Source organism: Empidonax traillii, unplaced genomic scaffold (genome assembly GCF_003031625.1).
Source record: "Empidonax traillii isolate 1590-97213 ecotype Southwest subspecies unplaced genomic scaffold, ASM303162v1 scaffold1016:size208863, whole genome shotgun sequence".
Taxonomy (NCBI): Eukaryota; Metazoa; Chordata; class Aves; order Passeriformes; family Tyrannidae; genus Empidonax; species Empidonax traillii.
Window position 1 is genome coordinate 40944 of NW_020956209.1, and position 17352 is coordinate 58295.

Below are 17352 nucleotides of genomic sequence, written 5' to 3' on the forward strand. Positions count from 1 at the left end.
ACACTCAAAAATATGATTTTAACGCGACTGACCCTGAGATTTTGCAGTGGGCCCTCTGTGGACAACCTCATGCATCCCTGGCACAGGCTCTTTGCTCTCTGTGCAGAAAGGGTAAATTCATTTCACCTAAAACTTCTGTGGATTTTACAACTGTTCACAAGTTTTATGAGCGACTAGAGGCATGATAATGCTATTGTTCCTCAAAATAAACTCTCACTGGTCACAAGTGACAGGATTCAGTCCTGGGAATACCTAGTGACTTTAAAGCAAAGAACCAGTAATGTTTTATTTGCAAATGGCAATTATATTTAAAACCACTCTTTGATTCTCCACAAAACCATACTTTAATTAGGATTTCAGTTTGGCCCACCCATGCAGAGTGAACAAATCTATTGTTTGTTATTAATACATAACACACTTTAACTTCTCTACAGAAATTACCATAACAACTTATTCCTACAGAGCTAATAAACTCAGAAAGCATGTTCAGCATTGTGGTTACCAAATGCATTACAGATGTTTGTCTTGTTTTCATTTTTTTGTGTGTTTTATATATTTTCAACAAGAAAAATCAAAAAGAAAGCCTAATACATACATTTCATATAGAGTTTCTCATTTATAATGCCAAGTATATCCAAGTGGACAGAAGCATGAGTTTGAAAGAACATGTTATATTATCTCATAACACCCTCTATTAATAATGTTAGTTTGTTAGGAATTATATTTTAAATAGAATAGCAGAAGTTACAACCCGTATTTTACTTAAAATAAATTAGTATTCTAAACTTGATGACAACTCAGTTAAAAAACAAGAGATGTAGTCCCTAGTTTCTTTTTCTACCTCTCAATCAAATTAATAGGTGTTTCAACATGATCTCTGAACTTTCAGACATTTTTCTGTAACTACTGATTAAAAGGCAAAATGTGTCAGCAGTAAAGAGTTGGAAAAGAATGATGATTTGTCAGACTGTCTGCCTCAGGAAATGCCAAAACCCAAAAACTACTAAAAAGAAAAAGAATGTTTGAAATTTAGGAACAAAGATACATGGAACAAATAAAATATCTATTATTGAACTCAAACATATAAAAAGTTTTCTAACACAAAAAAAAATACCCCTTATAAATGGGAAAGAAAAATTCCATCATGCTATTATGATGAACTCTGCCCTTAAAAACAAGCCTTCTCTTTAAACTGGCATGGCCAAAAAAAAGAATATTTGGCTTCTTAATTCAAATGGAAAGACTTTAAAGATGAACAAAAGTATTCTGTCTCCCTGTTTTAACGTTGCTCTATGTGTAGACCTTTACTTTTGTAGGCATGTGGAGTGGAAAGCAGGTGGTATTTTCTCTCTAGCTAGGCCTGAGGCTACTTCTTCCTATGACATTTCTGCTTATCTTTGTGCCCAGTTACCACCCCACCATCCTACATAGTTAATCAGGTTTGGTTTTGTTTTTTTTTTAACTACACAAGGATTTCTGTTGTGCCCAAGCACTAACAAAAGTCACCCCATAGAAGCCTCTGCTCCAGTTATTAAAAGGCATTAGATAGGCTAAGGGTCTAAGATGCAAACGAAGATCACTATCTACATCTTGATTATCAGCTGCTAATGCAACAATATAGAACTAATTCCCTTCTGACCTTCCACCCATAAATGGGAATATCATTTTGAAAAGCAGAATAAATAGGCATACAGACCATGGTGTTGACTATGAACCTGCACAATTAATTTTAAAAAAATGGCTGCATATATATATATTTTAAGTTTCAGGGTAATTTTTTTTTAATAAACATTTTTGCTGCACCTCTAAGACTGAAAAAAATAGTCTTTTGTAAAGTTTTCCAACCATTTCACTCCAAGGTATTTTTACATAGCAGAAGAAAACAGAATGAGATTTCTATAAAGTAATACTAAAATAATATCATTTATTAGGTTAATTTAATTGGGAGAAAAACAAATAAGAAAATCATTGGCACCTACCAAAAATGTCAGATTAAATAACACAAAAGCTAAAAGAAGAAAGAAAACAGATAGCTTTTCAAATAAATCAAAACTCCTTGATCAAACATAATCTTTTTGTATAGGAAGTTCCATTTAGCACAAAAACTGTGTTAAACTGTAGCTCTGGATACACACAAATTTAACAAAAGCAAAAGCCTTATCTACATTAGGATTTTAACTGTCTTTGTAGTCACAAACTTGCAACTGCTCTAATAAAAAGCATGAGAGCCTTGCTTTAAGCCATTATAGTAGGTCAAACTCTGGCATCAAAACTTCAGCAGGGGCTGTAAACTTTGAAAAAAAGTCAGGGCTAGAATAAGGTTTTTTTTTTTAAAAAATAATCCCATACCAAACCTTCTTTTTCAATTTTAAGCCACTAATTGCTAGCTAATTACTGTGAGGTGTCACACAATGAGTAGGAAAGCTAACAATCTCTTCTTGTTGCCTGGGATTTGCAGGTTCAGTCGGAGTGTCTTTTCAGGTATGGTCAAAATCAGGTACAAATCTCTGAGGGAGGTACAGTTTAACTAAAGAAAAGAAATACCAATGTCAGACTGCTTAAGCAGGCCTTTTGTTTTGAATACTGGCATTGAAGCCAAAACATTGCCTGTATGTCATTTCTAAATTCTACCCACTTGATTTCTTTGTTTTGTGGAGAAACAAGAAGCTGAAAAACAGGAAAGTTCACTTTGGGTACAAGGTTTATTTTCCACTTAAGCCTACGGGTCACAAATGAAGGGTTAAGTGAAACCAGGCTTTGTTTTTCTCAGTCTCTAAAATATATTAAACCACATTAGGAAAACTTATAATTTAAAGGAAAATTCCTTTTAAGACTCTCAATATAACTGCGTTTACTGAGAATGGAAATGTACGTAAAGACCACAGTTTTCTAGTGCCAATACTGAGACATATTTGCACCTGCTCCAAGATGCTAAAGAAGAGCTCCAACTTTTTCAAAATTCCAAAACTCAATGAGTCCTAGTGCCAATTAAGTAACTGATAGCATTATATTTGATCAATACCTCTCTCTCTGTACACATTAAAAAATATCCAAAAGCAAATGGAAATGTTTTGGTTTGTTTCTTGTTCTTCTTTCCTGGAAGAACAAATCATATTCCTGCAGTTTCATGCATTCCATTTCATTCCACAAAATTCATTAAATTCAGATACTTCAATAAAAATGTAGAGGTTTATGCCACTGTTTTTGCCACAACTGCACAAACTGAAAAACAAAGGTGTTATTTTGTTCCAACAAAGCTGAAGGACAAAAGCAGAAAGAAAACACAGCAGCGAAAGGAGAGCAGGTAATAAAAATGGATAAGAAAGTAAGAATATACAGAAAAGAGTAGAATAAGAAAGAAGCTAGGAGGAGAGAGTAGAGAATAAGGAAAAGAAAATCAATCCCTTCAGCATTAATGCCACACATCATTCATAGTCATTCACCATGAAACTCACTCAGGCATTATGAAAAGAGCTAAAAGCCAAGTTGCCAAATCCCCTATTATTTAATTAGGACATTTTTGTTTGTTTGAAGATCCAGCTTTTGTATTTTAATGATTATGTGAGCAGCTTAGATCTAATTTTTTAAAAGGGCATTTCTGGCCCTCACCAGAGCGCATAAATATAAGAAAAGGTGATGTTAGACTGATTGAAAAAAGGAATACAGGTGAAAAGAACAAAAACTCCCCTCAAAGTTTTTTTCTTCTCAGAATCGACTTATGATCTGGATTTCTGATTTTAAAAGCCAGCAATCAAATCACAAGGAAACAACCTTTTGAAAATGTGCACCTCCTGTTGCTGCAAATAGACTCTACAATTTTGATATGACAGATGCATGTTTTAGCACGTTTGCTTTGAACATTTGACTCTATGTTCCTCTAACATCCCTGGAAATTGCTAACTGTTGTCTGAACCTGTCAATAAGACAACAGAAATTCTGACATCAAAACAAAGCATGAATGGCACAGTTGCACGATGGGCATCTGAGAGCCAAGGACATGCATGTTGCTAACTCAGCAAAAAGATCTAATATTTATCCACAGCATAAGCACTAATGCCATCATTTCTCTCAACATCAACAGCTGGCTGTCATTTAGCAGTGCAGATATATTATGGCAGATGCCACTTAACCAGAGACAGCTGGGCAAAAGCTGCACCTCAAGTAAACAGTGCCACAGATAGAGTGATAGAGTTGCAATCAGCAGACACCCAGCTCCATGCAGCATACATATTTATATCTCTGCAACTGAATATTAGCCACTTTCCTCAACTTCAAGCATCCAGAAAGGCGTTTTATGTTCAGGCTGCAGAATTAACTTGCTTTTCTGTCATATAATGAAAAAAACTAATTATATTCCTCAAACAGGTAAGCTGATATCACAGCAAACTTTTCTGAAAACACACCTCACCTGATCAAACAAGAAAGGTTGCAAAATAATACTGCTTTAGATTTTTATAAGGCTAAATTCTACTGAGAGAAATCCAGAACCTGACCAGTCACAGCACAGACTGAATTAGAGGTAGATTTACCCTTCACTCAGCTGGGCATAGGGCAAAATCTTTGAGTGATAAATAGAAGCTTTACAAGAAGATAGTATTTCATGAAGTCAGACAAAACTGTTTGTTCTTTATATGTAGAAATTTTTAAGGCTAACAAAAACCATGTTTCAGTTACAGCTCACTTGAGGTGAACACGAAACAGTGTAGCAGATTTCAGCACAAGATGAGACATAGCTTTCAAATACAATCCTGGAAAAACAAAGTCTGATCTAATAAGGGCATTCCATTAGTAAACTGTTCTTAATCATTGAAGGCCATATTTCTCTTCTGAGAATTACCAAGGAAATCCACAGTCTGTAGACATATTCATCAGTTCAGTTATGATTTATAGATTGTGCATAATAGAAAGATTTGACTCATAAACAGACTTTCAAAAACATCAGTCAATATATAGATTAAAAAAAAGTTAAGGTAAAAAATTTTAGACTAATCTGTCTGTGCCCAAAAGTCTTCTTCCTCATGCCTTCTCAGTGCAGAGCACAGTACACTGCCGATCAGTCAGCACTTAAAATTTTTTTTTTTAGCAATCACTCTTGGAAGTTCTTCACTTTCTGAAGGGAGGTAAACCCTTGCAGATTTTGACATCAACAGGTTTCAGACAACCTGTATCTAAAAGTCAAGTGGTCAAAGGATTAATTCTAACGTTATTAAAATATGTACAGAATATAAGAGCAGAATAACTGCAAAAAATGGACATGTGAAACAGCTTTACTCCTTGTTTTTTTTATGTCTTGTAACACCAGTACCAGTTTGCCTCTAGCAAATTAGCTAATGTTCTAATCTTCCTTGTGTATCAACCATAAACCAGCAAATATTACTGAAAATTTCCATCAGTTTCTTGACACTTACCCTTCCGTATCTGTTTGCATAGGACCCTGTAAGCAAGGAATGGAAAATGATGATTGTCTCATCCAAATCCCAAATGAATACTCTCTGTAAAAAGAGAATCAGATCAATGTGTTCCTCTGTGAAGCTGATACTTGACATGGAAAGTTAAAATTTGAATCAGTAAGCACACAAATGGGAAAATTTTACTGAAATGGTTATATATTAAAACCATAGTTTCCTTGCCGTTTATTTTTAAAAATAACAAGTTGGGGGTTTTTCCAGAAGAAGGTAATACAATCTGTTTTAGCTTTTTACTACAATTCCTATTATATCAAATTATTCTATTAGAATAGAATTATATTTATTGTCAAATATACACAGAAAATGAGATTGTACAATGTATTTTCTGAAGACAGATGTGAGATTAGAAACTGAAATAAATGAAAAGAGGCCTCTGAAAATTAAAACTTCAGGGTTTGAATTCTGTATTTCTGCAAGTCTTAGAAAACAAAGTTCATTTAACTGCTCTCAAAAATTACCTCTAAAACCAGAACAAGTCAAATTGCTGCCAAGCACTTATTTATGCTAATTTCTAATGCATTTTAGGCCCCTGAAGAATGAAAATTATGAACTTGGATGATGTATGTGTAAAAATTTACGGTGTCAGTAAGTAATTCTTTTGCTTACAGACAATGGAAAATATGTATTTTAAACTCATCTTCTGACCACACACAAAATGATATTTTAATAAAAAATAAAGTGTTCAAATGCAAGTATCTTAAATTCTGGTGAGATTGTATTTCCCCAAGATGACGAATGGGCTAAGCTTTTGGAAAGGAAAAGTAATGCCGTGTGGACGCACAGAGCTGTGGTGTGTCATTGGAGATGTGTTCTCAACACAAACCATGGGCCACTGGGAGGAATGTGGACATATCATGAGAGAACAAAACCCACTATTGTGCTAGAAGTGTCTCCTGTCCAAATGCAAACCTTTCTTTTCCTTGTGAAAAGCTTGCCTTTTTTTTTCCCCCCCCATTTGTTTGTTTGCTTTGTTTTAATCAAAAGGAGAAAGAAACACACAGTATTTTTCAGAGAAAGTAGAAGCTCTTCCTGAAGAAGGTTCTTTAGAAGAAAAATCCTATCTTCTATGAAAATACTGTAAGGGGAAAAAAGGGAGCTTCAATGCCACTTCATTTTTGATGTGTAAATAGTATTTCTCTGCACAAAATAATGATAAAAATAAAGTCTGTAACAGGCAAAAGACATTTAACATAATGTACCTCTAGATCAGAGTCAGGTGGTGGTGAAGGGTTATTGTTTCTTCTGCCTCGTCCACGTGATTTCCCATCTGAACTACGACGCAATCTATCTGAATCTGAATCTTTAATGGGGGTTGATGGACTGTGGATTGTACTGTATTCTGTTGTAGTAAAGAAAGGACATTTTTACCTTTCAGGTCCAGCTTAAAAATGTTCAACTTGCTTTTAATGTGTGACACTAAAACCGGTATGTTCTGTTAACCAGCGCTAACTAAAATATTTAAATGTACAATGATAAATAGTAATATTGATACATAAATTAATTCGGTATAGCCTAAGTTATATGAAAAAACAGAGTGATAAATTATTTTAGTAAACACATAAAAAAGGACTAAGTAAAAAAATATAATTATTCCTTCAAATATTAGCAGATTAAATTCTAAACAATTTTAAGGGATGCCAGCTCTTTATAAAAGAACATTGATTTAACTCTAAGTTTTCAAACATGATTTAAAATAACTGCTATGGTGACTGGTAAGAAAAAAACATCCGGGTGTGAAAAAAAAACATATAGAAATTGAAAAATTTTTCCAAATTGCCTGGTTGCAGACAATTTTCTTTTAGATTGCTACATTTGAGCCAGAGGAATAGAATTATTTCTAATTATGGCATAAAACAGAGTATTTATTTTCCCATGGTAATTTAAATTAATAAGTTTTAAATATGCATCAACTATGGAGATGAAATTTACAGTATTTTTAAAGGCCTGCTCAACACTGAATTGTTCCAATGAGTACCTTCAAGATATGATGTAATTCTTTACAAACATTTTAGTATTGTATGCAAATCATTATGCTTCAGCAACATTTATTTGCAAGATTGTTTACTGTTGTTGAACAGGCGAAAAAGGAATTATTATTATTTTTATATGTAAGAACAACAAAATTCTTCTGAAAATATGCTAGTTGGAAGATATTTTGCTACTCTTAACATCCATAGACTCAGTAACAGTGAAGGGTTTGTACCATAATAAAGCAGACACCCAGCATCAATTATCCTTCCTATTAATTTACTTAGAAGTACCACAGTCCTCAGAAATGCAACTACACATTTTTAAATATTTTTAAATTTTGAAGACTTCCATTCATAGTCTGAAGTTCACAAATATATTTATTTTGAAGGTCCTAGTGAATTTTTTCCTAAAAACACTATTTTAGTGAAGGCAGCTGAAATTTTTATGTTTATCCATTTTACTTCTCATTTAACATTAACTACTCTTTAGAGTTCAGTAGATACGAGTATTTGTATTTTCATTTTAATAAGCCTAGCCCATGGCATTCCAGCTTGAACAGACAGGTATAATTCTCACACAAGTGATTCTTTCTCCTAGGAAAACATCCTGTTGAGGTCAAAGGTTAGATTAAGGAGGAGACTCTGGACATCTGTGTAACACCACATATGCACAATTCCTCAAATAATAAAAGTTGCTTGTGCTGAATGAAAGGAAAAGGTCTTGAAATTCTCATGCTCAGCTTTCAAATCTATCCTTACTGAAAATTGGCATATCGTATATATTTCACATTATATATTTACCTAAGTATTTCAGGCTACATTAAACAAAGCAGAACAACAAGTTAAAATGTAACTCAGGGTTAAACACAGAATCTTCAGAAGACACTCAGCCTATACTAAAAGAGTGATCCTGTGTATGTGTCAAACAACAAAAATCATTCAGCCACGGAAGTCCACATAACTAAAGGCAGAGGTTTAAATATTTAAGACCATAAATGTTCCAATCATATATATTTTTCCTGTGACAGTGTACACTTCAGAATGTTTAAACTAGTTAAATTTTGAATGCTGACTGCTCTTTCACTTACTGTATTTAGCCATAAATAAGAAAACATAACTCAACTAGTACAAATTTTTCCAAACAATTTGTCTGCTATACACAGTTTTTATTATTACAATCTTTACTAAAAAGGAAAAAGAAAGAAAACAATGCACAGAAGCCTTGAGATAAATTACAACAGTAAAATAAACAGACCGGAATTCCTTCAACAGGTATACTGGCCAATAATGTTCTAAATATGTGTTCTAAAGTTTAGATGTAATGAAAAACTGTGTTTCCTATTGACTAATTTAAATTAGGGTTGTTCTTGGTCTCTGACAACGTTTTTAGGAGTGTGGCTTCAGTTACAATTTTTTAAATGATTATCACTCTCTATAGTCTCTCCAAACCGGGCACAATAATGCAAAGCAAAGTCAACCAAAGCTTGATTTCCTGGATGTCCCACAGGCTACCCCCCTGGGCCCCACTTGGCAGGATTTTTCTGCAATATTTCCAATAAATGTTCCATTCAGGATTTCTAGATCACCTTCTGAAGAGGAAGTGACACTGAACTGGTTGTTTCTCAAAGACCTGACCAAACCTTGCACATGAACTGAATAAGCGACATTGCTAATACTTGGAACTTCTGAGTCTATTCAGGGCATCAGTGTGTTGCAGTGTGACAGATGGCTGTAACCAATGGAAAGAAAACATGACTATGTGTGCAAGAAACTTATTCCATGCTTGTAAAGGGAAACCAGAGCAAGTACTTTTTGAATTAGGGCTGTTGGACAGAGCAGCCTCTGTGTGCATGGCTGGGTTATCAGCTCACTACCCAATGGTCACTCTCAGGTCCTCATAAGGAAACACAGTTAAAGAATACACTGTCCAGCTGAGCCCTGAGCCTCGACTAGCCCAAGCCTGACAAATTCTGGAACAAGAAAAACAACAGCGGCTCAGGGTACTTCGTGTGCCACCAGTATCTGGAGTACTGAAAGCGGTCTGCAGGGAAAGGTAGAGCCTGGAAGGAGCTGCCAACATTCCCCATCCCACATTTGTGCAGTTCATCATTCCTGCCTAAATGTATACCTCACACCTGCTCCTATTCAGATCACATCTCCATTTTTTGAGTTCTCATCCCATCTCCAAAGAACTCACAGCCCCTCTCAGCATGGTGTCATCTACATATTTAATAGGCAAACACATTCTGTTCCGTCATCTAAATGATTAATGAAAACGTGGTATGGTGGCTAGGCCCAAGGCAGACACTGAGGAATGCTGCTGTAGCCATCCTTCTATTTTAATAGCGAGCTCTCGCTGAGTTCTCTCTGGACACCATTTCCTAAACAGCTTTATATCACTCTGCTGTAGTTTCTGCCAGACTGTTTTAGTCTAGTTTGCTTATAAGATTGTTAAGTGAAAAAATTTAACTGCCAGGGTAGAAGAGACTTTCTGAAGTCAGGTTACAAGGCCACAAACCATGTTATCATTATACCCATTATTCTATAATCATTGGTAGCAGAAGGGTAATTTGTTGAACTTCAGCTGACTTCATGGTACCAGACATACTTTAATATTATCCAAGTGAAATGATTATGCTTCTAAAGCACCGAATTTAATTTTATCCTGTTTTTGAGCATCACAAACACAGATAAGCACAGGATGAAACCCTACCCTCCACAAAATCATGAGTGCAGAAGGGGGTGGGGATTAGGTCTCTACTGCCTATCAATACTAAAGCAACATCACAAAAAGGAGCTAGCAGCAGCCAGGTTAAATACAAGGAGTTCAGATAAAACCTAGGAGATTTGTGGCACATTTTTCCAAAAAAAAAAAAAAAAAAAAACCATGACACCCTCTCAAAAGATTACCAGGGCTCAAGAGAAGGCTGAAGACACCCCTCAAAGTGAAGCATTCAGGGGTGCTACAGCCACACCACATTAGCAGGTGGAGTCTGTGGGACCAGACAAGTGGTGGCAACATCACCAGGCTCCACTGCCAGTTTCTGGGAGGTCATTTCAGTGCAGTCTGATCAGGTCCAGCCTGATCTAGTCTCCTAAGAATCCTCAATAGGGGCTGGAGGAATTAGGAGCTCTCCTGGAAGATACTTTCCAGGTTAGCTTTGACTGGAAGGACTCCAGCTGAGTGCTCTAGGACCTCTTTGCTGAACCAAAGCTCCATATCAAAACAGACCTTACTCCAAATTAAAATGCTAATGCAGGTACACCCTAAACATACAAACAACATCAGTTCTGGAAATCCCCTGAGACAAAAATATATGGAATCTGGAAAAGTACTTAGGGCAAGTCTGACACAAGTTTAGTCTGTTCTTGCTGCACCCGAGGTGTCTGCTGACGGCCTCTGAAGTAGCAGGGCATGGGGTTGGATGATCCATCAGTCTGGACCTCTAGAGCCATTCCTGTGTGTTGCATATGGCTTCATAGAATTATATTAATAATGTAGGAACAGTTACTCTTCTGCATCCAGGAACATACACATCATTTTAGATCTTCCCGCTATAGCAACTCTCTGCACTCTGGCCCAGGTAGACACTAAATGTTACAGCTTGTTTCTGTTTCACACACTCAAGAATTCTCTCTTCCAAACCTTGGATAAGTGTAACAGACACTACGTTGATTTCTCTAGTCAGTCAGAAAAAAAAAAAAAAAACATTTAAAACCCAGATTCTATAAATGTCTTATTTTTCAGGTGTGACTGGTACTCCCCTGCTCCTGACCTGGTAGTAACCCCTGTAGAATATGGTCACACCAAGCCAGATAAAAACTGCACATAACTGTGAGAAATAAAATATGTTTACATTCTGGCTTAACTAAATGCATGAACCATATTGTAGCAGACTTTCCCCTATGCTTCAAGGCACCCTATTATTGCAACCTGGCATAACAGTTCATGATCATATACTTCCTTGTTATACATCACTGAGGGAGGTTTTGATGGTTCTGTTACGCAGGACAATTTTCCAACATCTCATAAAAAACCCCCAACTTTGCCTATGAATAGGCAGTACGGCCACAGACAGAGCTTTTGCAACACCATAGTCTGTAATTCATTTCCGTTTGTTATGGAAATCCCCCCCTAAGTAATTGCTGTATTTTCTTACTGTTGATTTCAATGTACAGCAGTAGTATCAAGTGATAAATCTTGGGCAAACTGGCTGTCCCAGAAATCCCAAAATCAGGTCTCTCCCTAGAGGTAAATCCAACTGGTGAGTGTATGGGTAGAGTTTTTGCTGTTGACAAAGGCATTGCAAATTTTGTCAGATTTTTCCCTACTCCACTGAAAGGGTATGCAAAAAAGAGTAAATATACATTATCAAAGTAATCATATCTCGTGTCACAGTGTAAATTACATGGATGACATGGGTCTAGAATAGTTAGTATAGCCAAATGTCTCTGCAAGTAGGTATGTACAAATATTTTCCATTTAGACTGTGCCTAGATTAATGGCTTGCTGTCAAATCTTACACTTAATTTTGAATAAAGAACCTGAATCCTTAGACCAGTGTTATTTCAATTCCTGTATATCAGAAAAAAAAAAAGTAAAATTTGGTAATTTGAATATGTCAGTCTCATGCTATGATTTTCTTACTTTTGCATAATTAAAGTTTACTTTTGCATAAATAAAACTAAACACAAATTTCATGAGCATTTATACAAACTTTTCTACTTACATAAACCTGGACCAGGATTAAATAATGCAGCAGAATCACATATGTATTTGTGGATTTTTTTTTTTTTTTTTTACTTCTCAATTAAAAAAGTAGTACTATATTAGTAGTAAGTAAAAGTACTAAATAAGCATGGCGAGAAATACAATAATGCCTGCTGGTAGGATCATAGAAGTATGTCTTTAGTGTTGTTTCGACAAACATCAAGATCTTCACCTTAAAAATGAAGTTTGTATATTGAGGACTAAGAGCATACTATTATAAACTTGGCAGAAACTCTCAATAGTCTATTAAAATATTGGCAAAAATGCCTATTTACTTCAAGGGTTGGTTGACTTCTTGATTTAGTATTGTATATTCAAAATAATGACAAATATTATATTAACAGTATATCGCATATAAATATCTATAACTGTCTATATACATCTATGAAAGTATATATAAATGATGGATGACAACAACTATATCAACAAGCCCTGAAATGGTCCAGATTTTTTTTCTCCAGCTTTCTTTGCTGAAGAAAAATATCCCATAATGGGCCAGTAGTACCTGTATACACTGTAGTTATTTCTTCCTTACTCATTAGTTATGCTTTCAAAGAGTTTAAAATCATTGTTACTTTTAATCCCACCAAAACCAACGATGAACATCCTATTTATCTATTTAAAAAAGAGTCTACTGAAAAGTGCATCAAGTTTTTAGACTCAATATATTTTGCGTCAGGGGTCAGACTATATATTGTTGGATACAATGACAAAGAGTTAAAGTTTTACATTCTAAATGTAAAAGCAGGAGAACAAACATTATCAGAAAGGCAAAACCGGTGCGGTACGTGGCCATTCGTTATTACATCCAGTCCTCTTTCTGTTTTTACAGAATTTTCAGTGACTTTGACTTCCGTATAAATACACCTTCTAGATTTACTCTTCATTTTTATTTATGAAAAACAACAAACATTAGAATACCAGAAATTTACTGCAAATATAGCAGCATTTGTTTTCATACAGGTATTAGTGAAAGGTAGCCTATATAGTCTGTTTGCTCTGTTTCATTTTCCTGTCTCTAATTTATTGTTATGAAATATGATAAGTAGAAACTGTAAAAATTGCTTTCCCTTTTGCAATACTAAATGTGATACAGTGTTCAAGGAAAAAAAAATAGTTTCTAAGAGCAAAATGGTGATCCATGGCTGAGAACAAGTTTTGTTGGCTGGTACACCCCCTTAAAAACCCTTGTGGGGTTTTTATTCTGCATTGTGAAGTATATGAGTAATGTCAAAAACCCCAAAACCTTCCAGAATATATTAAACATACTTATTACAGAAACCAAGAAAACTGAAAGAGATCAAATCTCAAGAACAATGCAAGTCTCTCTTCCAAGAAACACTGTATAATAAATTGCAAATACAGCATCATATGAAATAGAAGGAAAATTCAGCTTTGCTGAATGAATTTATAAAAAAACCCCCTGCACAAATAGAGAATTTTTTGTTACCAGTTGTGATGATAGAGCTGAAATACTGCAAGAGAAAATTTTTAAAGCTTTAGAAAAAGTAGTCTTTTTCTACATGAACTCTTAGAAATATGTGTTATGAATGTTAAGTATTTTAGAACATCAAAGCAGGCATAATGGATGGGGGCAAAACTCCATCTGTCCAGGGTAAGTTTCAACATGGGCAAACAGCAGGAAACTAACTGGGAAAGCATAAAAAGGATAGACACAGCACTAATTCATCCACTGTCTCCCGTGATTTTCTGCGTTAAGAATTTCTTGAATTGACATTGGTGTCTGCGTAAATCTAATCTTTGAGTCTGTCTAAGCAATGCTTGAACTGGCACAAACATTTTGTATATATAATGTCCTGAAGCAAAGAGCTGCACAGCTTACTTAAATGAAACATAAAGAAATACCTCCTTTTTTTTCACCCTGAACCTATTTCAATGAATTTGAATATTGGAAGGGAGAGCAAATGTTTGCTCATTTGTCTACTTCTATTCTTTTTATAATTTTAATTATTATTACTTCCATTAGATTACTTCCAGCTTAGACAAAAATTCAGCAACTCTGTCCATACCTGGGATAATCTATTTGTGTATGGACTGAAAGTTCACCCCAGAAGAAAATTAATATTCTATTGCCATTCTGATGAAAAGTATTTTCTTCTGCAGAAAAATTTTACAAGTGGACAAAAAACCCAAAACAACAAACCTTAGAAAATCCTTACTTTTGAACTAAAACAAAATAACCAATGAAATCTGAAGTGGAGAATACATTAAAATTTTGAAATGGTCAACTGAGATTGTTTTGCTTAACAATTTTGTGATTATGTCACTAAGAAAAATACAACCTCCTGTTCACAAGAAAATAACATTAATTTGTATGTCTGATTTATGTAACAAGAATTAGAAATCTCTGTGCAATCAAATGATTTTGTCCTGACCGTGGTACAAGAAATTTTTCAAACACACAAATGGAAGAGAAAGAAGAAACACTGAAAACAGAAAATCTCAGGTTCTTCTGCAAGAATCCCTGGATGTCCTGGATTGCATGGCAGAAACTTTCATATTTAGCTAGGAACTGAGGCAAACCATAAAAGGATTATTTTGTATTTGGACAAGGAATTAAACGTATTTCAAGTGAAATTATCTGAGCTTTCTGAGTCTGCAAAACTATACTAAAAATGTCACAAGAGCACATAATTATTTTCTCTCTTTCACATTTTTCTTACCCAACTCTTCTTTTTCATTTACTGGCCCATTTTCATAGGAACCACCTATGTATGTCAAATTATTCTGGTGCCTCTGTGAAGTCTGAAGGCTGTTCTGTGCTTGTCCTGGCATAGTTCATAACCACACAGATTACATGGGTTTTTTTAAATATAGAAGATGTGTAGGATGGCTGCAATTCAGCAGCTGGATCCCATCCTACTATATGTGATGGCTCTCCACTGCCCCCCCCCTACCCCCATTCCTCATACGAAGCGTTCCAACTTTGGTAGAGAATTAGCAGCCTAACTTGACCAGATGTGGCAAAACAGCCTGCAGAAATTTGACTAACAGCAATTAATTTTTTTTTATTTTACCCCTTTGTTCTGTGCTTTTTAACCCAACTATGAATTTCCTTCTGTTGAATACACCTTTCACTTGCTCTCAGTCCACCAGAACTCCCTTCCTCCATGCTGATCCCCTCTTTTCTTTGGCCCCAGCCTTGCTTTGTCTTTTGAGCAGACTGTGTATGAGTTCAACTGAGGCTTTGCAATAAGCCTCTGCAAGTAAGAAAGCAAAACCATTTATGCCGTCCAAGGGGAAATGGCAAGAACAGCAGTGGATTCACTGAATGGTCCTTTCTTCCCTTCTTGCAAGGGGTTCTTCAGAGTTGAAGGTTTGTGAGGCAGCAAAAGGTTCTGACCTAATTTTTCCTCAGGAACCCAATACTGGTTTCCTTAGGAACACTGAGTTCCTTAGGAATACATCACTGTTAGCCACCTTAAACTGCTCTCATACCAGTGGAGATGCTTTGGCACCTCAGGATTAAGATTGTAGTTAAACTGAACTTTAAATAGAGTTATTCATCTCTTGCCACTCAAAACAGAAGGAGTCTAAATAGGCTGGATCCTAACTTACGTGCATCAAGACAACAACTACATAAAGAAAAATGGAAAAATCTGGGTCTCGCCCTTTCCTTCTGCTGCCTGCAATCACGTTAACGAAGGAGAACAGAAGAATGGCTTTCATTAGCTCCTCCTAACAGAGAGTGGTCCACAGCATCCACTTTCCTAAATGTGCCCTTGCCTCTGGTACAGCCAGTCAGCCCATGAAAACCCAAGAGCTGTTACTTGCAAACTGTTAGAAGGAACTTTTTCAGAATTATTAAATCTTTAACATTAATGTCTCGGGAAAAGAGATGGAAGTCCCAGCAATGCTAGAGGAGGTGTGCACATATCCAAGGAAGGGCTAAGCAAGCAGTGGTAAGGCACCCATGGATATACTTTCAACACGTGAAAGTGCAAACTAGAAGACAGATTCAGTGCAGGACTCACGCATAAGAAAACCCCAAAAATTCTTTAAAATTTTTAGACAAAACCTTCATAACAAGAGTGTAGAGGATTTGAGGAAGGAAAAAAGAAAGACTTCTTAAAAAGAAACTGATAGAAAAGTCCTGTCCAAGCTTATAGAGTACAGAAAACTATTTAAATAGGAAGACAGCCTTTAAGGTAGTAAGTTTGAGCTTGGGAAAATATAACTCCTCTCTTTGTATATGCATTTACTATTGCTTTTAGGGAGTATCAACGACTTAAAAAAAAAATCATGCAAAATTTTGCGAAAGATCAGAACCCAGATGATATAACAATTTTAATATCTTGATAAAAAGCTAAAATTTGATCACATTTGGGTTTTGGGCTAAGAAGAACTTAACTGCTTCCAATTTAAAAAGAGAAGCAAAGAAACCCACCAGAAAACAAAAGTAAAAAATTTCTAAAGACTGAATAGCAGGGTAATTAAGAAGACACCAACATATATCCACATACTCTAAGTGCTCCAGACTCCTATATGCATTCATATATTTAGAAAGATGCCTTTCTCAAATACATTGCATACATATGCGACCTTGTGTATATAAACACATATGTCATCTGTATCTTCTTCCCTATTTCCTTTCAGCAAATGCCTCAAACAAGACAAAACTGAATACATTTTCTTCAGGTACACACTCATGCAGAAAAGCAACAGAGGCCTAGCAAGTTATACTAAAAGCTCGCACATTAGTCACATCAAATATTTCAGGAAAACTAAAAACAACTTCCCCCAAAAAAGTCCAAAACAAAACCACCTGATACCATTGCCAAATTATAGCTGTTTCTTACTGCATTACTGTGAGATACATCTGCAATCTTGGAATTTCTCTCTGACAGATTTCAAACTTCTGCCATCTACTAAGTACTGACATGCTTGAACTGCTAAAAAAAAAAAAAAAAAAAAAAAAAAAAAAAGGATTTTTATTTATTTCAATAATGGGAAAAGTATTTTTCACCCCTCATTTCCAAAAACAGCTGGAGCAGTTTGGTATAAGTGTTCAAAAATATCTCAACTAGTATAGGACTGCCAAATTCCGCCAAGAAAGGTAAAATGACTGGGAAAAAGAAAAAGCCACTGAAAATCTTTTCTTAAAATGGAAACACTTGTGCAA

At 35.4% G+C, this 17352-nt stretch overlaps 1 protein-coding gene across 1 annotated transcript in view; it reads right to left on the reverse strand.

The window, feature by feature from the left end:
• EYA1 (EYA transcriptional coactivator and phosphatase 1) overlaps nucleotides 1-17352 on the reverse strand; it is a 161925-nt gene that overhangs the window by 38816 nt on the left and 105757 nt on the right. Inside the window, exons 12-13 of the mRNA XM_027904186.1 lie at nucleotides 6668-6807; nucleotides 5409-5492 (exon numbers count right to left, since the gene is read on the reverse strand). Coding sequence (XP_027759987.1) covers nucleotides 5409-5492; nucleotides 6668-6807 — 224 coding nt within the window. The remainder of the gene's footprint in view (nucleotides 1-5408; nucleotides 5493-6667; nucleotides 6808-17352) is intronic.